The sequence below is a fragment of the Xyrauchen texanus genome, chromosome 35, assembly GCF_025860055.1.
Source record: "Xyrauchen texanus isolate HMW12.3.18 chromosome 35, RBS_HiC_50CHRs, whole genome shotgun sequence".
NCBI lineage: Eukaryota > Metazoa > Chordata > Actinopteri > Cypriniformes > Catostomidae > Xyrauchen > Xyrauchen texanus.
Genome location: NC_068310.1, coordinates 282,172 through 304,918, shown reverse-complemented (window position 1 = coordinate 304,918; position 22,747 = coordinate 282,172). Strand labels below are relative to the sequence as shown.

At 43.2% G+C, this 22,747-nt stretch overlaps 1 protein-coding gene and 1 pseudogene across 1 annotated transcript; both read left to right on the top strand.

Moving 5' to 3' along the window:
• The first annotated feature begins 3,421 nt into the window (after nucleotides 1–3,421).
• On the top strand, nucleotides 3,422–3,540 carry LOC127629378 (uncharacterized; annotated as a pseudogene).
• Nucleotides 3,541–4,499: 959 nt separating this feature from the next.
• LOC127629276 (G2/M phase-specific E3 ubiquitin-protein ligase-like) lies at nucleotides 4,500–16,263 on the top strand. The gene is made up of 7 exons (XM_052106433.1): nucleotides 4,500–5,334; nucleotides 8,692–8,749; nucleotides 14,741–15,051; nucleotides 15,140–15,318; nucleotides 15,478–15,650; nucleotides 15,729–15,943; nucleotides 16,027–16,263. The coding sequence occupies exons 1-7, from the start codon at nucleotides 4,500–4,502 to the stop codon at nucleotides 16,260–16,262; spliced, it is 2,007 nt and encodes a 668-aa protein (XP_051962393.1). The 3' UTR covers nucleotide 16,263.
• The last annotated feature ends 6,484 nt before the right edge of the window (nucleotides 16,264–22,747 follow it).

The window sequence follows — 22,747 nt, the reverse complement described above, 5'->3', positions numbered from 1 at the left end:
TCCATAGAGCGATTAACAGGAGCTCGAGGTGCCATAGCCTGCTGTTTAGGGTGTACGCCTCCATCATACCGGAATTGCTGCTCATAGTCCTTTTCTAATTGATGGCCTAACTTCACCAACTCCTCCACTGTAAAAACTCGACTGCGTAACTGACTGGCGAGGTGAGGTTTAATATTTTTTAGAATCATTTTCACAATTTCACACTCCGTTATGTGCCTTTCCATCTCTTGCACAATGACCGGTATGAGAAAGCAAAGTCCCTAATAGATTCTCGCTCTCCTTGAGTCCTTGTCCTGACTCGCTCAGCTAACTCGTCCTCATAGTCCTCTGAAAGAAAAGCAGAGAGGAAAGCTGCCTCAAATTCAGTCCAAGAGACAATGGAAGAGCAGGCAACTTCCCACCAGTCACGAGCAGTTCCATGTAAGACTGTACGAAAAGTACAGTCACTGTACAGCCTCAACCACTGAGCCACCACTGAGGCAGTGGTGGCTCAGTGGTTGAGGCTCAGGGTTACTGACCAGAAGGTTGGGGGTTCAAGCCCCAGCACCACCAAGATGCCACTGTTGGGCCCTTGAGCAAGGCCCTTAACTCCAGGTTGCTCCGGGGGGATTGTCCCTGTAATAAGTGCACTGTAAGTCGCTTTGGATAAAAGCATCTGCCAAATGCATAAATGTAAATGTAAATGTAAAAGTAGCCAAAAGATCCACGTCTGACAAGGGGTGTAATGCCAAAAAGTCTTGACATCGAGTCAAATAACTCAAAGGGTCTGAGTCATTGGAGGGCTTTCCAAATGTGGGAAATGTTAGTCGAAGATGATCACTTTTAGCTGTCGTGGTAGTGGAAGATGTGATGGCGGCTGCTTCTGGGCTGGGTGGTGAGGAAAAAGAACTATCGGTTGCTGCAGGTATAGTTAGGGATGCCTCTTTTGGTTGGTCAGTTTTGTCAGTTATCTGCACTTCGATTTTTTGTTCACTTCTGACTGAAATTTTTGAAAGTCAGTGCAAAGCTCCTCCATTTGTTTTTTCCCTTGTTGAAACTCTTTATTAAGTTGATCTTGACTCATTTGCAGATTCTTGCGCATGTCTTTCAGGTCTTTTTGGATTTCTACCTGAAGCTGTTCAACCAAGAAACGCACCTCAGATACAAGAGTAGCCTTCACATTTGTCAATTCTTCTGCAATCATACGTTTGGTAGCTTTGGTCCATTGGTCCATCTCACTTTCCACCTGTTCTTTGTTATGGGAGATACACTTTTGTAGCTGTTGATGGTTATCCTCCATCTTAGTTACCATGTTGGAAATATGTGTCGCTTGTTGAAAAAACTTGGTCTTTACCTCCTGGGTAAGTTGAATAATTTCCCTCTCTTGTCTCTGGCTTGACTCCTTTAAGGAATCCAAAACTCCTTGTACTTGCTGAGTTACTTGTTGAAATCCTCTGCCAGGTGTGGGAAGTTGAAAGGGCAAGTCCTGCAAGTCCTGCGGTCCCACAGAAGATGGAGAGGAAGTTTCAGGCGTTGTGCAGAGCTGCATGTTGTCTGAATTTGGTGGTTCCCAGGTGAGGGTTTGTACGGGAGTGCTGCCAGTCAAGGCAGAGGTGGCAAATCGCACTCTGGATCCAGGGGGCTCAATTTGGGTCATATTAGGGGTGTAAGGGAATAAAGAGACAGGTGCTGCTGGTGACCATATGGGAGTTTCCACTTCAGGGACCTCAATGTCCACCAACGTGGATGGAGAGAGCGGGGTGGTCATGTTATAAGTGTAAAAAGTGTTAAAATAAAAATCAGTAAATGGTATATTGCGTCTGTGACAAAAATAGTTTTTTTTTTCACACTTTCACACTTCTTCAGCAGTTCAATTCAAATTATTATTCACAGTCAACTGGGTTTAGTGACACATCAATACACACATTTTCTGAGTCCCCAAATTAAATTAAACTGCAAATTCACCAGGCAGTTTTTTTTTTTTTTTTAACATACACACAAATTCAGTTCTTTCACACAAAAAAAATCACACGGTTCTGAGTTTTTTTCCTTCTTTTTTTTTCAAAGTCCCCGTTCAATTCAAAATTTCACTGTTCATGTTATATAGTTCATGTCATATAGTTCATGTCCCTGTTTGGGCGCCACTCTGTAACGGTGGTGGCCCCAAAAGACAGTTCAAAACAACAATAAATATTTTAAGCCGCTGTTCGGGTGCCAGACAGGTGTATGCCTGTCAAAAATTAACCCAGGATAGCATAATCAACCACCTGTTACATATCACAATACAAAATTGACATAGTCTGGGGTTTGCTTCCCATCACTTTTTAATGGCCACAAAACTTATTCCAGTGTCAAAAATTAGTGAGAAATTCCTGTGCTGTATAAGAAAAGAACAACAACTTTCTCTCCAAAATTGGTTCAGATGGAGAGGAAAATAAATGAATAAAACAAAATAACAATAGCCGTACCATAATATTAAACCCCACTACTTCTTTTTGGTGTTTTTTTTAGTTTTTTTTCCGCACATGCAAAAGGGGGAAAAAAACATACAAAATGCGAATCAGTGCACATACGTCACAACAGATTTTCCACAACAGTACAATTTTCTCCCAAGCACACAAACACCGTAACTCAGCAGTTATTAGTAGAAAAAGGGACAAAATACTTAAGCAACCAAAATAAACATCAGTCAACTAGACTTCTCGGAAGTATGTGTGTGTTTGTGTGTGTGTTGGTATAGTAAGTGGGTGTGTCCGGCCGGCATGTGTAATTTCGGACGATGTGCATCTCTGAGAGAGCGTGGTAATATTTGTGTGGAGGAAAAGCTTGGTTGCACTGACCCAAACGAATGTAGCAGCCCCCAAGAAAACCAGAACGTCTGGAAGCGTCAACCGACAGAAACACGAGCCCCACTCCACATGGCACTCCACCTCTTTTCTCCTCTCCAACAACCCTCTCACGAGATCTGCATTCACTTGTGAGTCACTTGTTTTTTGTTTTTTTTTCCTCCCAGGTGCGTGAGCCTCCTCCATTAAATTGGCTTCCCCCATTAATTAATGCACGCCTCCCTTTACGTCATGAAATTTCAAAGAGAAAGTATCCTAGCGTTTTAATATGGCACTGGAGAAATATTTTTCCCTCTGCCACAAGCATATAATTGTGCAGCTGAGTATGCCCTCTTTTAGCAAACCACATGGAAGCTATGACACAGGTATGCAGAAAAAGGTATTGTTGACGACTCCTGTGAAACTGAATGAATAGAGAGGAGGCACTTACCTTTTCAAAAAGAGAAATAAATAAAAATAGACAATGTCTGAGAGGAAAGGGCCTGTTGTCTCTTTTTTAGAGCTGCAGTACAAGACATATTTTAATGATGGGAGAGCAGCATAAGGATGCGTGCAGTGCGCTTGCTTTAAATGGCCTGCTGGTAGCCGCAGCACTCGCTTACGGCCATACCACCCTGTACAGGCCCGAATTCGTCTGATCTCGGAAGCCAAACAGGGCTGGGCCTGGTTAGTACTTGGATGGGATTCTTCCTGGGAATACCAGGTGCTGTAAGATTTTGCTTTTCCTTGTTTGTTTTAACTCATACACTCCCCCCTGGCTCAATTGGGATTTATTTATTTATCCTTGGAAATTGGTTGTTTGATTGATTTTCTTTCATTTAGCTTTCTCTGTGGCAAAGGACAGCCTGCTTATTTATCTTGCCTCCTACAGAAAGCAGTAGAGGGTTTGTTTATTTTTGCTCTTTCTTGACTGCAACATACAGAGTAGGAAAGTACAAACAAAGTGCAGTGCTTCCAAAATTTGGTGGACACATCTGAAAGAAAGCGTCCTGAGGTCATTTTTTAAGTAGAGAAGAGTTTTCTTTGGCCACTGGATTATTATTATGTGTTAAGCATATAATTGTGCAGCTGAGTATGCCCTCTTTTAGCAAACAACATGGAAGCTATGACACAGGTATACAGAAAAAGGTATTGTGGACGACTCCTGTGAAATTGAATGAATAGAGAGGAGGCACTTACCTTTTCAAAAAGAGAAATATATAAAAATAGACAATGTCTGAGATGAAAGGGCCTGTTGTCTCTTTTTTAGAGCTGCAGTACAAGACATATTTTAATGATGGGAGAGCAGCATAAGGATGCGTGCAGTGTGTTTTCTTTAAATGGCCTGCTGGTTGCTGCAGCTGTTGCTTACGGCCATACCACCCTGTGCACGTTTGTGAGTTGGTATGATCCAGGAAGTGAGTGGTGTGCAAAGAAGCAACCAAGCAGTGTTTGTTTGAAAAGCTGTTATTTCTAGTTATTTTATTCATTTGATTTAAGTGTTGTGTTTTGAAAACCATTAGTTAGAAGGTCAGGTTTAACCCTGATAGCCTCCCCCAACAGCTTAAGCTGTTTGGGGGACCTTTTTTTTGATTGAACCATGCTGCAGAAATCCATGATGGCGGCAAACAAAGAAACAGAGAAAGCAACCATGAGTAACACTATCAACAAGAAGAAAGAAGAGAGAGAGAGAAAATGAAAGAAGATAAAGAGATCCAAAAACAGCAAGAGGCAGGTAAAGTTACAAGAGATGCACAGAAAGAGAGAGAAGAAAATAACAGAGAAATGCTAGGATGTTTGAGAGAGAAATACAGCAAGGAGCTAACTGTGGAGGTGGAGGTGGAAGGAACTGAGAAAATCTCCATGATGGACTTGCTGAAGGGAGTAAAGAAGGAGTGTGGAGAGGTGATCGGTTGCAGGGTGAGAGGTGAAAGGATCTATGAACTTACAATGAAGAACAATGGAGCAAAAGAGAAACTAATGGATGGAGTGAGGATACAAGGAGTGATGGTGACTGCCAGGGATATCATTAATAATGACATGGTGGTTTCCTTCATCAACTTGCCGGTGTATTTGGAGGATGAGAAGATACTCTCCAAACTGGAAGAGTGGGGGGTAAAACCACTCTCATCAATTAAACGTCGGGTATGGCCTGGAACGGATACTGTGGATGGAACAAGGTTCCTAAAAGTTCGCTTTACGGAGCAGGTATGTTCGCTTCCATACTCCACAAAGTTTGAGACTCTGAAGGGCACAGAATATTTTCGGGTCATCCATGATAGGCAAGTGCGTGTTTGCAGACTTTGCATCAAGCCAGGGCACATATTCAGAGAGTGCCCTGAATTTAAGTGCTTTAAGTGTGGCAAGAGTGGACACTATGCAAGAGATTGTGAAGAACGGATGAGAACAGGGAGAGAGCGGATGGATAGACAAGAAGAAGGTGAAAGAAGAAACAATATTCTGACAGAGGAACAAGGCGAGAGGACAACTGATGATGTGGAAATGCAAGGGACGGATGGAGCTGTGCGAGGTGAAGAAAGAAACCAAATAGAATGGCAAGATAGACCTGAAAGTCTCAGTGAAGAGAATGATGGTGAGGAAGAAATGGAGCGATCAGGAGAGAGCGAGGAAGAGGAGGAGGAAGATGAGGAAGAGGAGGAGGAGAAGAAAGGAGAAAGCAATAAAGAGGAAAGAAGTGGAGAAGGGAAAAAGACAGAGACTGTACCAGGAAGCAGAAAAAGTAGCGCCGGAAAAAAGAGAGATGAAGGAAATGGAGAAAGACTGAAAGCAGAACTCAAAAGACTGTGTGCAAAGAGAAAGTCTGAGCTGGACAGAGAACAGGCTGAACAGAGAAAAGAACCACGGTTGGGTATGTGATATTTGCTTAAATGTTTTATTTCATGATATATGTTTTTTTTTGGTTTACTCTCATGGCCACTGTAACATCAATAAATATAAATGGTTTAAGAGATAAAAGGAAGATGAAAGAGTTACTGTTTACATTTAGGAGCGATATTATTTGTATACAAGAAACAAATTGGGAAGAGGATAAGGTGAGAGAGATGAGAGAAGAGTGGAACGGAGATATATATTTTAATAACGGAGCTAGGAATGCAAGAAGCGTGGCAATATTAATTAAAAAAGACAGGGTAGAAAATATAAAAGAAGTATATAAAGATCAGAGGGGAAGGATTTTGATAATTGAATTTAGGTATAGAGATATAGATCTTTACGGTGGCCCAGTAGTGCACAACACAACGAAATTCAAAAAGCAAACATAAGTTCACAACACAACGGAAACAAGCCGCAACACAACGCAAAAATGCCGCAACACAACGGAAACAAGCCACAACACAACGAAATAGCCACAACACAACGGAATAGCCACAACACAACGGAATAGCCTCAACACAACGGAAATGCTCCCGACCACTAGGGGGACAGGTGGTCTCCGGAAACGGTAAATTGCTCTCAATCATGCGTTATCGCTGGCGGTCTGGATTAGTGATGGGCAATCCGGCTCTTTTTCGTGAGTCGGCTCGTTTGACTCAGCTCACTGAAAAGAGCCGGCTCTTTTGGCTCACAAACGGCTCTTTAAAAAAAAATGTTTTCTCTATGATAGGTGTGAAAAAAATTCTAATTCAATTATTAAATGAAATCATACTCGCAATGTCTCACAATTTCTTTAAAAATGCATTGATTTGTTATGAAAAAATAATACTAATAAAACTTTTTAATGTATAGAAACAACATTCAAAACAAATACAATCTGAACATAATAGAACCTATATTAAAGAAAAAGCTGTTTCTCGAAGCTCCGCTAGCTTCACAGTTGGGTGCACAGTTCGCATATGCCGGTGTAGGTTGTGCGTAGAACCGGCTTTATGCGATATTTTTTTTGGCAAATTCTACACTGTGCTTTAACATTGTCCACATCATTAAAGTGGTTCCAAATGCTGCTGTGCTTCTGACTAATTTTCCTGCTTTTGCTTTGTTTTCACATGTGTTTTTCCTCTCCTCTCCTCCGAGTTTGACGCTGTGTGTGTGTGTGTGTATGTGTGTGTGAGTGTGAGTGTGAGTGTGAGTGTGAGTGTGAGTGTGTGATGGCTCGGCCCCTCCCTCATGTCGTATAATTGGTTGACACCTTGTGTATGATTGACAGGAACAGAACGTGAGGCTGATCAGACAGTCAAAATGAATGTGTGTGCCTTTAGGCCTATATAATAATTTTAAAATAAAATGAATTCATTATTTCATTATTACATAATGATTTAATTTCTATAGGCTATATATTTAAAAATAGAGTCGGCTCTTCAGATATGCGAGCCAGCTCCCGTCGTTCACCTACAAGAGCCGACTCTTAGAGCCGACTCATTCGCGAAGGACCCATCACTAGTCTGGATGCTTTTCACGCGCACAGACACACACGAAGAATGTGAATGTAAGTACAAACAAGTAAATATTAAAATGTATGTTTAATTTTAGTGTTGTTAAACACTTTAACACAATATTTGTCTTGTGCAGTAGATAGATAATTACTGTGTACTTGCAAGAAGTTAGTCACTGATTTTGCGTTGAGATTTTATTCAAAAGATTATTGTTAGTCTGAACGGCGTTTTAACAGGCTGCTTCTTCCCTGAAGTTAGTAATTTTTTACAGATCACAATGTATTGTCCATTTTGTGGCGCTACACTGGAAAGCTGTCCTGCTTTTTGCAGTGCATGTGGTAAAAGCATAACATTTCTGAAAGATAAAGTTCCTGCTGAAAATGAGGCAAGCACGAGTGCAGGTAGGCAACAATACTGCTTGGTGAACTGTCGAGTATAATTTGAGAGATTTCTATATGACAATGTGTTTGAAAGCAGGGAAATCAGAGAGAAGTACAGTGGATTCCTTCATGAAGTTCAGGGCTTTGAAGGAAAAGGAGAGGAAAACATTCTTTACTAAGAAAAGTCAGGAATCAAAGAAGGATAAAAAAACAGTGACGGTATCTTTTATATGCCACAATAGGGATGAAGACTATTGTAACTTCCATTTCATAATTACTTTAAAGGGTAGTTAGAATCATGATTCCCCCTAACCCATATTTGTTTCCTATGGAATTCAGTCCAGTTGTGGAACTGAGAAAATAAAGATATCAACTATTTTCAAAAACATGATTATCTTTAAACCTGTCAGTTTTATTTTCATTGACAAAATAGTTTTTATAAATATTTTATAAAATAGTCACATGCCCCAAGTTAAAGCTAATTTAAAATTTTAAAACTTTTTTTTCCGTTCTTTTCATGTGTAGATTTATGTTGGAGTTATGTGGAGACATGGTGGTGTTCTAAAGCCTATCAGAGGGAAGACCCTGCCTCTTGATGTTCAACATAATTGGTCATCTGAGCAACTTTTAATTGCAGCTGAAAAGAAAGTAAGAGATTTTAATCAGGATATGGAAGAGGGCCCCTATGTACTGCTGTACCCAGATGGTTCAGAGGTGAAAAACATTCCAGGAACAAACACCCCTTTCAAACTACACCTGTACAAAGAAGCAATTGGAAAGGCTTATCAAAGAATAACACTGTTTATAAGCACATTTCAAGACTTTTTAGCCAATGGTAAGCATATTTAATGTAATGAAAATCTTACAAAGACATAATGTATAAAACACTATTTACACGAATGGGTTTAAATCAAAGTGAATTTATTACTTTCATTGTTGTTTGAAGACTGCTCTGGGGATTCTTCTAGCGAAGACAGTGAAGTGCAAGTAAAGTCTACCTCTCACAGTCCGCATTATGCGAGTGACACTTTGGTGGGTGCATTTAATTGCATGTCTCCTTACATAACGTTTAATTTTAACTCATTTTAACAAGTGGCTTTTTTCTTTCTTTTTTTTTAGAGATATGGGATGTTCCAGATGAAGCAAGCACACCAAATGCAGGAAGCACATCAAACAGGTATTAGCATAGTTAACAAGACATTATTTGGAGGTTAAGAGAGGAGTTGTTCAAATTAATTCACAGTAGTTGTTTTTCAGACCCCCTGATCTCTCTCTGCCTTTTTTGGACCAAGTAAGTTCATAATTGTTCATACCTTGCAAAGTTACTTTGTTACAACAAATGAAAATGTTTATTTCTCTTACGAGAGGTTCTCTCGTATTGCGTAAGCTAGCTTACGCTACGGGAAAGATTCATCTTTTCTGAGATATTGAAGCCAAAATATTATCCTTAATTTTTGTATCCATTGTCAACGCAGTGCGGCAGCTGCAGACCTTGAGCGGGCTAGCTAGCGAGCTCATAGGTTGCTCTGCGGCAACTGCTGCAGCCTATAGACGAGCTTGGGCGAACTCGCATCCAATGAGAGGCGTCCAGCGCTCACTGCATCAAAGCCCGCCAAAATGGGCGTGACTTGAGTGCATATAAGCGTAGTTCGTAGGCTGGAACCCTGATTTTCATCTCTTCAGCGAAGCTCTTCGCATCGCTGACCTGGAAGCCGCGTCGCCGTTCGAGGACCATCAAGCAAGCGTGGACAGCGCTAGAAGAAGCCGGCCGTCTCAGCCACCTTCAGCCATCCTGCGAGCTACGCCATCCGACGATGTATCCTTTTATTCAGCAAGCTAGTTCTCACGAACTATTCACAAAAGAGTACGAGCGTCTTTTTCAAGATGCCTCGCTCCACTTGCGCCTCATGTCGCGCCCTTCTCAGCACAGGAGACCGCCACATCATCTGCGCTCTCTGCCTGGGACTGGGGCACGCAGAGCTCGCCCTCAGTGAGGGCGGATGCGATTTCTGCGAGGAGCTACCGATGTCGACCCTGCGGGCTCGACTCGAAGCGTTCAAAGCAGAAACCGCCGCGCTGCCTTAACTTCAGCCGCGCAGGAAGAAGCGCCGCTCACAAAGGCTGCCGGAAACTGTGGTTGAAGCGACTGCCTCGCCGGAGCCTCTCCCTCGAGCATCGCTTTCACCCTCCCCGCCCCCCCGGGACGCGCAGTTGCCGCCGAGCGGCCGCACTGCTGCCATCTCGGATGACGAGGCGGAGGATAAGGGCCGCTGTTCCATCATGGCTTCGGACAGCGAGGAGTGGTCAGGCTCCCAAGCCTCCTCCTCGGCCCAGGAATCCAGCAGGACCCACGCCGGAGTCGAAGGGGAGTTAACACGCCTCCTCACACAGGCCGTCGACCGCCTCGGGCTCGAGTGGTCACCACCCCCTGAGCAGGCACCCAACAGACTCGACGGCTGCTTTCTTCAAAGCCATCGCCACTCTACACCCGCGGCCCGGGCCGCTCCCTTCCTGCCGGAATTACACACGGAGCTTGCAAAGTCGTGGAACGCTCCTTTTTCAGCCAGGTCCCGTTCCCACGTCTCCACCTCTCTCGCGTCAGTGGATGGCGCCATTAAGAGAGGCTACTCCTCCATTCCCCCGGTCGAGGACTCAGTAGCAGCACACCCTCCGCCCTCCGCGAGATGGCGTTCCAAGCCTGTGCTCCCGTCTAAGGCCTACAGAGCGACTTCCGTCTATGTTGGCCGCGCCTATTCCGCCGCCGGCCAAGCCGCATCTGCTCTGCACTCAATGGCCGTTTTACAGATCCTACAAGCAGACCTTCTTCGGGAGTGGTATGAGAAAGGCAGGCACCCAGAGGCTGTTACTGATCTACGAAGCGCGACAGACCTCGCCCTTCGCGACTACCAAAGCTGCAGCCCAAGCTCTAGGGAAGTGCATGGCCTCGCTGACTGTGACCGAGAGACACTTGTGGCTAACACTAGCCGACATGGGAGAAGCAGAGCGCTCCACGTTCCTCAACGCACCTCTCTCTCCGACCGGTCTCTTCGGCTCCGCGGTGAGTGGCATTGTTGACCGCTTCTCAGAAGTCCAGAAAGCCACCCAAGCCATGAACCTCTTCCTGCCGCGTTGCGCTAGCTCCTCTGCAGGCCGCTCACGTGATCAGCCTCCTGCACGACCCTCTTCATAGCGCCCAGTTCAACAAACTCCAGACTTCTCAGCGTCGACAGGGCTGCCGCCCTCGATCAGCGCTCAGACAGCCGCCGCAGACCGCCGCCCCACGGGCCTCGATCTAAGGTAACGCTGAAACCCGAGCAGCCAAAGTCTTCCTAACTGTGTTGAACAAACGACGGCTCAGTCCGCCGCGGCGGACCACCGTCAAAGCTTAGCCCCTGTCAGTCCCCTTCTCTCAGGCTACTGCAGTGGTGAATTTAGCAGCCAACAAGCCGGTGACACTGCCCGCTTGCCTGCACTCAAACGCCGTTTTCACGGCGACCCAAATAAATCTTGTAAAGAGCAAACATGTCTTATGTGTAGAAAATGTGCCCACAACCCAGTGTTCACCCCTACACACAAGCATAACACATCCCGTGCCCCTATCAGAGCACGCTCTCATAAAGCGGTTACGAACCGCTCGAGCGTCAGAGTCAATGAAGGCGCCCACAAATGCGTGCACGCGCCCATTCTGGCCTCTCTGTCACACGACCAGCCCTATGTGTAGAAAATGTGCCCACAATCCAGTGTTCACCTCTACACACAAGCACTGCATGTCTCGTGTCCCCACCACAGCACGCTCACATAAAGCGGTTACGAACCGCTCGAGTGCTAGAGTCAATAAATGCGCCCACGAATACGTGCGCGCGCCCATTCTCTGCCCGCTCTGTTACACGGCCAGCAAACATTCCTCTGTGTGTAAGTCCCGTGCCCATGACTATGCTTGCGCATCACGTAACAGATGTGACTCTTTCCCCATTCATTCCAATCGGAAGTCACTCACAAAACAGCCTGTTCATGCTGTCTGCGAGCAATCATGCATAAACACACTAAACGCAGCTCACACATTTTGTTCAGCTCTGTGTGCGGCAATCAGAGCCGAATTGGCCATTCACCCTCTAGCGTTACGCTTCAAAGCGTGGGAAGCTATTCCAGGGATATCCAAGTGGGTGTTAAGCACAATACAACAGGGCTATTTGCTACAGTTCGATCGCCGCCCTCCTCGCTTCAGAGCTGGCTCGAAACCACTGTGAACATGGAAGCAGCGTGCATGCTTCGTTCAGAAATCGCAAGCCTTCTGTGCAAAAGGGCCATAGAGAAAGTGCCACCCTCTCTGAGCGAGTCGGGGCTTTACAGCCGTTATTTTCTTGTTCCCAAGAAAGACGGCGGCCTCAGACCCATATTAGATCTCAGGGTTTTGAACAAGGTGCTTGCAAAAGACCGTTCAAAATGCTTACAATCAGGAAACTCCTCGCGCATGATGCGCCAGGGGACTGGTTTATTTCTCTCGATCTGAAAGATGCATACTTTCAGATTCAGATAAATCCCCGTCACAGGCCATTCTTGAGATTCGCCTCGACGGCCAGGTTTAGCAATACACCGTCCTTCCGTTCGGCCTGTCCTTAGCACCCGTACTTTCACGAAGTGCATGGATGCGGCGCTCGCACCCCTGCGGAGTCAGGGTTTCGCGAATTTTGAACTATTTGGACGACTGGCTGATTATGGCACAGTCACATATGGAGCTTCTGTCTCACAGAGCAGTTCTCCTCAGCCATCTGAACAGTTTGGGTCTTGCAGTCAATTGGACCAAGAGCTCACTACAGCCCAGTCAGACAATTTCCTTCCTTGGAATAGAACTAGACTCCGTGGCAATGGCGGCTCGCTTATCTACACGAGCGCCGCGCCGTGTTTAGCGACTAGCCGCATCTTTTCAGATGAACAGCCTCACGCCTCTGAAGAAATTCCAGAGAGTGCTAGGTTACATGGCCTCAGCCGCAGCAGTACTTCAGCTGGGTTTACTGCACATGCGCCTGCTTCAGCATTGGCTAAACACCCGCACGTCTCGCCGGGCTTGGGCCACAGGCCGCCAGCCCATCAAGGTGACTCAGACCTGTATTTCAGCTCTGCAGCCCTGGACAGTGGCCGAATGGTATCAGCGGGGAGTGACAATGGGAGCTGTATCTCGCCGAAAAGTCATCTCGACAGACGCGTCCAACACGGGTTGGGGCGCGGTCTGCGAGGGCTCTCCGGTTTTCGGCCTATGGTCAGTTCAGGAAAAGCTCCTTCACATAAATTGTCTGGAAATGATAGTGGTCGAGTACGCGCTCGTGCGCTTTCTCCCGGTCATTCAGGGTCACCACGTCCTGGTCCGTTCGGACAACAGATCTGTGGTATCCTACCTAAACCGTCAGGGCGGTGTCAGATCCAGGAACCTATTCCATCTGACTAAACGCATACTGAGTTGGTCCCAGTGCCACCTGCGCTCGCTGAGGGCGACGCATGTGCCAGGCCACCTGAACGACGGCCCGGACAGACTGTCCAGAGACAATATTCCCCCAGGGGAATGGTCCCTGCACGCTCAAACAGTCCAGGCGTTATGGCACCTATTCGGCAGAGCAGAGATAGACCTCTATGCGTCCAAAGAGAACTCTCACTGCCCAATATTTTTCTCGAGCGAGGACGGCTGGCCCAGGACTGGCCCAGACGCCCGCTTTACGCCTTCCCTCCCGTCTCGCTATTGCCACAGGTAATGCAGAGGATCAGGGAAACTCGTCACTCGGTGCTCCTCATAGCCCGCGTTGGGAGAATCAGACATGGTTCCCGAGCTTACGCAGCTGTCACTGACAGCGCCATGGCCCATCCCAGTGAGAGCAGATCTCCTCTCTCAAGCTCAGCGGCACAATCTGGCATCCCCACCCAGAGCTGGGCGCTGCATGCGTGGGTGATCAGCGACTACCCGTCGCTCTGCCAGAAGGAGTAATAAACACCATCATACACGCTAGAGCCCCTTCCACGAGAAGATTCTATGCGTCAAAATGGTCTGTGTTCTCAAAATGGTGCACCGACAGAGACCTGGACCCGCGGACATGTGGGGTGTCAGTCGCTGCTCAGTATTTCTACAAGAGCTGCTGGATAAGGGCAGATCCCCATCCATGCACAAAGTGTATGTGGCGGCCGTTGCGGCGTTCGCTGAACACCTGCACGGCCAGTCATGGGGTAAAACGAGCTGGTCGTCCGCTTCCTCAGGGAGCTAGAAGGATGAACCCCGCGCCCCCATCGGTTCCTATCTGGGATCTTTCTATAGTTCTCGAAACTATGAAAGCCCCCTTTCGAACCACTTCAATCCGTGGATTTGAAATACCTTTCACTCAAAACCGTTTTCTGACTACCCTGTCATCAGTCAAACGTGTGGGAGACCTTCACGCGCTGTCTGTCAGCGCTGCGTGTCTTGAGTTTGGACCAAGTGACTCCAAGGTCATTTTAAAGCCTAGACACGGCTATGTTCCCAAGGTGATCGGTACTCCTTTCAGAGCACAGGTCATTTCCCTATCGGCGCTGCCAGCACCCGATAGCGAACGCGACGCCAATCTCCTTTGCCCGGTCAGAGCACTGAGATTGTATACTGCGCGCCGCCGCTTTCAGACGCTCTGAGCAGCTTTTCGTTTCATTCGAGGGCGCACCAAAGGTCTCGCCGCCGAAACAGACACTATCTAGATGGATAGTGGACGCTATTGCTGCTGCATACGCGTCAAAAGACCTGCCATGCCCGTTGGGCATTAGGGCTCACTCCACTAGAGGCATGGCATCCTCGTGGGCATGGTCCAGCGGGATTTCCATTCAGGACATATGTGTGGCAGCGGGATGGACTTCCCCCTCCACCTTTGTCAGATTTTACAATATGGAAGTGCCCGCTCTGCAGGCAAAACTACTAGCGGTTTAATACACTACAGCTCCCCTGGTGAGCTGCACTGATGGGACACATTCTACACAGACCGGCACCGCCACTCTGTCGTTCCCTTCCCACTATGTGCTTATGTATTACACAATCAATGACCCGCATTCTTGCCGGCCAAATATTATTTCCCCACTCATAAGGGCTCCCCCGGGTCCCCCCTTAATTCCCTGGGGCTCATACAGTTGCTTAGCTTAATCAAAACCTCTTTATTTATTACAGCACAGATGTATTAACTTCTGCAGACATTGTGTCAAATCTCTCATTGAAGATAATAAAAACATCTTGCAGCAGATTCAACATAAATAGAGCCGATGTTTGGGATGGAGCAATTCGTGGATTCAGACGTGCATCATACAACCCATCACACGACATGCTTGTTAAATTCACAGATGACGAAGGCACAACTGAAGATGCAGTGGACACAGGTGGTCCCAAACGTGAGTTTCTAACCCTCCTAATGGACTGTTTAAGGACACGGAGAATCTTTGATGGTCCAGCAAATAGGAGATTTCTCACCTTTAACAGTGCAGGTAAATTATTTACTTAAATCTACTTTTTATCTGCCCTGGTCATAATTGTCTTGTTTTATACTAACTGGACAAAAACAATTTACTATAGCTGCCAGAGAAGATGAATACTTTCTTGCGGGGCAGATGATTGCAGTTTCGATTGTTCACGGTGGTCCAGGTCCTCGCTTCCTCTCAGATATGCTATACAATCACCTCACTGGAAGGACTGACATTAATGGAACAGCTGAAGATATAACAGATGAGACCATGAAGGCAGCTTTACTTGAGGTGCATTAAATTTGTATTTAAGCTCATTTTAAGATTTTGTTGTGTGTGTGTGTGTAATAATGGTTTAAGGATTAATAGTTACAATATTTTTTTGGTATTTGCTTTAAGAAAAATGTATTAGAATTGAATTGCTCCTTTTGAATGTGTCCTATTTACCAGATATCTAGTGCAGCATCTTTGGATGAATTACACATGCTTATGGATAAGTATGCCAGCTTGCTGCAGACTGCTGGATGTTTTGATTACCCACAAAGTGTAGAAGGCAAAGAAAACATTGTTAAGGATTTCATACAGTGGTACATAATTTACAGAAACCAATACTCCGTACAAAGGTAAGTTGGTTCCTAATTTGAGAGCATATTATCATTATTCATATCATCATTATTGTCATTACTTTGTTTTGCTTCCAGATTTAGCGACGGTCTTTCCACCCTGGATGTCATCCATGCCCTGGAACAACATCCAAGTGTATTCAGACCCTACATGTGCTACAATTTTGAGAAACTAACACCTGAATCACTGGAGGCTGTCTTCAAGGCTCAGCTCAGTGAAGTTGGTAGCACCAGACGACACGAAGAAACAAGGATTCTAGGATACTGGAGAGACTATCTGCTTGACACTGGAGGTAAAGGATTGAACATCATATTTTATTGTTGTTTTGTACATATTTCATAATATTCCATTGCTTTTTTTTGTGCTTTTTTTCAGAACAAGAAACTGGAATCTCCCTCCAGGACATCCTGATGTTTGTTACAGGACTGGATTCACTGCCTCCTTCAACAACTGATCCTCAGCCCCAACTGACTTTTGAGAGGACTTCTAAATTTCCCATTGCCAGCACATGTGCCAATACAATCAAATTGCCAATGTCCAAAAGCTATGAAGAGTTCAAAAATGCAATGGACTTTGGTATCCAAAACTCACCTGGTTTTGGATTGCACTGAGTAGAACAATGTAAAATGTTAAAGGGAAAGTTCAGCCAAAAATGAAACTTCTGTCAGTAATTACTCGCCCTCATGTTGTTCCAACCCCGTAAGACTTTCGTTCATCTTCGGAACACAAATTAAGATATTTTTGATTACATCTGAGAGCTGGATCACTCCTCCATAGGCTTCTGAGGGATTGAAACTTAAGATTGAGCCACTGTAGTCACTTGGACTATTTTAACGATTTCTTTAATAACTTTTCTGGTCCGGCAAGTTTCAATCCCTTAGAAGCCTATGGAGGAGTGATCCAGCTCTCAGATGAACGAAAGTCTTACGGGGTTGGAACAATATGAGGGTGAGTAATTACTGACAGAAGTTTCATTTTTGGGTGAACTATCCCTTTAAATGCGGGCCATGTTTTTTAAAGTTATATAGTTCTCCACACGAGTCTCCCAGGTGTGAGGTGTAGTCAGATTGCTTTGAGCGTGCAGTTCTTCAAAGTTTGCCTGAAGCTGTTCATCTTGACATGTACAAAGAGTAGATTCAATGAAAAACTGGTTCAAGTCTTCCTCTGAGACACGAAATCCGCATTCTCTCCCATTAAACCTTTAAGTGAAAGAGGAAAAAGTTTGGTGTGAAAACTAAAGGTACAGCGATAAAGGTTAATTTGTATTTAATTATAAATTCTATCTTTTCCCAAAAATAATTTCTGTGGAATAGAATGTTAGCCACAATCTCCTTTCAGTTTAATTTTACAGAAGAACACAATGAAAGTAAACAGTGAGTGAGACTAACATTGTGTATCATATCAAATATTTGTGTTATATGGAAGTAAGACATATGGCTTTAGAACAACATTATGGTGAGTTTGAAGTTGTATGTTAAATATAATTTTAACAATTTGATTACAAAATGCAAATAAGTTAAATATTTAATATAGTCATATACTGACCTGTGTGGAAGAGCTGTACATTGCATCTGGTTTACCAGAAGGACAGCGAGACTGTTTAACTGCCCTAATGGTGTGAGTGTTCCAAATTTCTTTGCATTCATTAAGGTCCATCTGTAGTACACTTAAAAACACAAAACGCACCAAGCATATGTGCTCATGACTGCCATTAAAGAGTTGCCTCTCTTTCAAGTCATTAAGAAGATCCATCCAGAACTGAGTCCTGTGTAAATAAACCAACAATATCAACATCCCTTTTAGACGTTTAGGCCCGGTTTCACAGACAGGCCTTAGAATAAGCCAGGATTAGGCCTTAGTTTACTTAGGGCATTTAAGTAGCTTTTATAAACACGTCCCAGAACAAAAACATTACTTGTGTGCATCTTGTGACAAAACAATGGCACTGACATTTTTTAAGATCCTGGCAGTGCAAGTTGCTCTTATTTAAAACAGCTCAAACATGCATTTTAGTCTAGGACAAGCCTTGTCCGTGAAGCTGGGAATTAATTTAATAGGTTATTTTCTAATGTATAATTGATTATTAAACTAAAATTCAGCAAGAAAAACCCTTAAATATCATGACTGTTTAGACTATTATACCTTTGTTTTCTGAAGTATGACCACCAGCTTTCAATTCGTTGGTTTGTGATTGAGGAGCCATACATGTGGCTTGAAGCCCCTGCAAGGTCATCTGTGTGGACTGATCTCAGAGAACAGTGGATTGCAGCCATAGTTCCATTTTCAGTGCCACAGTCTGTGCGAAGAAGCTTTGGTATGACTCCAAATTGTGTGGCACAATGTAGGTAATAAGCAGCTATAATGTCTGGGTTGTTATTGCTAGCTCCACAGTTTAACCACATCACTTTGCGTGAGTAACCATCAATGCAACCACTTATAGCCAAACCGTATGGTTTTAATTTGTCATAGCCATCAATGTGCCAGACATGATTTGGCCCCAAAGAATGGTAAACCCTTCTCACAAATCTTCTTCTTGAGCGTTGTTCAATGCCTAATGGATCAAGGTCTGCAATCATAAGCATTACATCTTGCCTCCTCACTGTAAGATTGTGTTTTTGACGCAGGGTCTGGCACATTGTGCGGTAACCGTAATGCTGTCCAGAACCATTCAACTCGCCAACAATAGCTGTCCGGACAGTGTCCAAAGGCAAGTAGTTTTTTCGTTTGTACAAGGACAGTCTGTTCAATTTTTTTTTCAGGGTACGAAGGCTCATTTTAATGTTGTGCTTCGATGCCAAGAAATCCACAATGACACTGTAACTGTGTCCATCTCTGAAGTACTTTCGAAGAAGATCATCCTCACAAACATGGACTGATGACTCTAACCATCAACAAAGGATACAATATATAATAGAAAGGGTATTATTAAGTAACAACTTTAATTGGTAGAAACATCTGACTCAGAATTTAGTTAATAAACTTAAACAGTGTGCTCAAATAACAGTAACTTAAGGTTTAGACTTAAACTTAAGATTCTAAGGCAGACTTAACGCATACATACCACGTTCAACCTCTTCAGACAAAAACTGGACATTAGAGCCACACGAGCTGCAAAAGGCTGTAATAGTTCTCAGATCGTTTCCACAGAATGGACAAAACATGCCAGCCTAGGAAGACAATGGTTGAAATGATAACATTTCAGCGAACTATCAGGGTGTTAATGAAACAAAAGCAGAGTTAAATTGTCTCAATCGAAATTAGTTTATCTATATTCTGCTCGTTTCATGAAACGATTCAGTTAAAATATTTTGTTAATTTAAAAAATAAATTACACAGATTAATATCCCATCACTTACACAGATAATCTCTTGTCGTGTCCCGATCATAGACAGTAAAAGAAAGGTCCCGATTCGACTCCTGAGGAAATATCGGCTTTTTAGTGCCGACGCTGCCCCCTAGTGGTCGGGATCATTTCCGTTGTGTTGTGGCTATTCCGTTGTGTTGTGGCTATTCCGTTGTGTTGTGGCTATTTCGTTGTGTTGTGGCTATTTCGTTGTGTTGTGGCTTGTTTCCATTGTGTTGTGAACTTATGTTTGCTTTTTGAATTTCGTTGTGTTGTGCACTACTGGGCCACCGTAGATCTTAGATTAATAAATATATATGTGCCAAATATAGAATTGGACAGGAGAGAAATTCTAGAAGAGTTAAAAGTAGTAGGAAAATGTATTATAGTGGGTGACTTCAATATAAAATGCAGCAGATTAGATGTTGGCAAGGGGGTAAAATTCAGATGGGAGAAGTCGAGGGGAATGTTGAGAGAGATAATAAGAGACAAGGGATTAATAGGTGTGTGGAGATATGAAAATCCAGAAAAAAGAGAGTTCACTAGGAAACAGTTAAGAGAAGGGATATTGAAACAGAGTAGAATAGATTTAGTGTTAGCAAAGGAAGAAATAATTAGGTATATAGACGGAATAAGGCATCATGAAAATAGTTTAAGCTATCACGATAGTGTTAGGTTCAAAATCAAGGTAGGGAATGATGAGGCAGGAGGAGGGATGTGGATATTGAATGCAGGATATATTGAGGAGGAAGAATATAAGATACAGATGGAGGGTTTATTAAATAGAGAAAACGAGAAGATAGATGAGCATAAAATGAATGGTGAATTGGATGACAGAATAGGAGAGAGATGGGAGACAATGAAGGACCAAATTAAATCAATCAGCATAAAATTTAGCAAGAAAAGAAGAGGCAGAAAGATAAAGGAAGAAAGGGTGTTGAGAGAAAGATTGAGAGAAGAGTTGGAGAAGGCAGAAGATGAAGAAGGATACAGTATGGAAAAATATATAGAAGTTAAAACGGCACTAGAGAAATACGAGAGAGAGAAATGTAGAGGAGCGATTTTAAGGAGCAAAGCAAAATATGCATTACAAGGTGAAAAATGTACAGGGTATTTTTTAGGTCTAGAGAAAAGGAGACAAAGTAAAACATATATTAACGAGATAAATACAAAAGAGGGTAAGGCAATAAAAGATTATGTCGAGATTTTGGAGAGAGTGCAGGGATTTTATGAAGAGTTATATAAAGGGGGAGGAGTAGATGAGGAAAGTATAGATGATGTTCTAGGAAGCGTAGAGAATGTTCTAAGTAAGGAAGATGGAGACTGGTGTGATAGGGAGATAGAAGAGGCAGAAGTGATAGAGGCAATAGGGGGGTTAAAGAGCAGAAAAAGCCCGGGAAGTGATGGGATAGGGGTAGAGTGGTATAAAGTATATAAGGAAGAGGTAGCACCGATATTAGTAGAAGTTTTCAAAGGGATAGAAAGAACAGGGATAGTGCAGAGCAGGATGGTAGAGGGAGTGATTGCCTTAGTTTATAAAAAAGGGAATACGTTAGATATCAGGAATTACAGACCAATCAGTTTGCTAAATGTTGACTACAAGATATTGACTAAGGTTTTAGCTAACAGAGTGAAAAGAGTGATCGGGAGTATAGTGCAACCAACACAGAGTTATAGCATACCAGGCAGAGATATAGCGGACACAATAACAACAGTAAGGGATGTGACAGAGTATATGAAGCGAGATAGGAAAGGAGGAATAGTAATAGGGATAGATTGGAATAAAGCATTTGATAGGGTAGAACATGAATACCTATTTAGACTGTTAGAGAAGTTTGGATTTGGGGTGAAAATGGTGGGATGGGTGAGGACACTATATGGGAGGGCAAAAAGCTGTGTAAAGATAAATGGAGTTCTAACAGATAAGTTTGAGGTAGGGAGGTCAGTGAGACAAGGATGTCCCCTATCCGCATTACTTTATGCCATTTCAGTGGAACCTCTAGCCACATTAATTAAGAGGGATAAAGGGATACTCGGGATTGATTTGCCGTATGGAGGAACATGTATTATAAATCAATATGCGGATGACACCACAATCACAGTGAGGGGAGTAAATAGTGTGAAAAGAGTTCTAGAGATAGTAGGGAAGTATGGAAAGGCATCAGGGGCTAAAATAAATAAGGAGAAATCAGAGTTAATGTATATAGGGGCGGTTGAGAGAGTAGAGGTAGGGATAAAAGTAGAGGAAAAATATATAAAAGTACTGGGAGTATATTTAGGGGTAGAAAGCAAAGAGGCAAGAGATGTGACTCGGACTGGAGTGATTAACAAAATAAGAACAGTGTGTGCAGCATGGAAAGGGAGGAAATTAAAATTAAATGGGAAAGTAATTGTAGTAAACGGTCTGTTGTTATCAGTATGTGTGTATGTAATGAGTGTAATTGAAATGCCAGGGTGGGTGATGAATGAGTTGAATAAAATTGTGTGTGATTTTATATGGGAGGGAAAAGGGGTGAAAATAGCACAGAAAACATTGGTGGGAAAGAGATGGGAAGGAGGTTTAAATTTGATGGACCTAGAAATAAAAAGAACTGCAATGAGAATTAAAACGGCGATAAAGTATATGGGAGGTAGATGGGATTATGGTTGGAAGGAATTCTTAAGAAAATATATTGATGATGTGGGGGGAATAAGGGAAAATGGTTGGTACATGGGCTTTAAACAATCTATGACGGGAGGAATACCAGAAATATACCGGGAAGTATTAGAGGCATGGAGGCAGTTTTTGCCTAAGATAGAGTATGAGTGTGAAGACATACACGTGATTAAAAATCAGCCACTGTTTCTAAACGAAAAGTTTAAACATAAAAATAAAACGTTATATGAACCTAGATTTATAGAAGGAGGCATAAAACAGGTAAAAGACATCATATATGAAGTCACTCCAGGATTCCTCAGAAGCAACTGGATTTATGACTCTGTGTGTGACTTGGAGGGAATGGAGAGCAGAGAGAAAGTGAACAAAATATACGAAAAGATTAAATTAAGTATACCCACACAATGGACAAATATGATTGAAAATGAATGTATATCCAAAAGAGAACAATGTATGCCAGAGATGTACATAGATGGTGATGGAAAGAAATGTCAAATCAAAACCTTCAGTGTAAAAAATGTATACAGGAGGCTTATTGTTGATGTTAGAAAAGAGCCAGCAGCAGAGAAAGTGTGGAAGAGGGTGTTTGATAATTTGGATGTGGAAAAAATATGGTCGAACTTAAATGTAAAATATAACAGTATAGAGTGCGAGAATACTGATTTTCTGATAAGACATAATAGAATCTACACAAATGTTGTGTTAAATAAAATAAACAATGAGGTAAATGTGATGTGTAACGTGTGTAATAATGGCCATGAGAGTTTTTTACATTATTTTTTGAGATGTGAGGCTTTGGTTGATTTTTTTGACTTTTTAAAAATATTGTTAATAGAGAACTGGGGTGTGGAAGTTGAATCAGAGGAGGAATGGAGTAAAATATTTTTGTTTGGGATTTTGGAGAAAAAGGGAAGAATGGACAATTGCCTAATTAATTTTATATTAAGTCATGCCAGACTAGCAGTGGTTCTAAGAAGAAACTATACACATTTTGAGGGGAGGAAGGTTAAAATAAAAGATTTATTTAAGACAATAACAAAAAGAGATGTAGAGTTGATTTGCAAATATGGAGAGAAAGAGGTGAAATATTTTTTTGT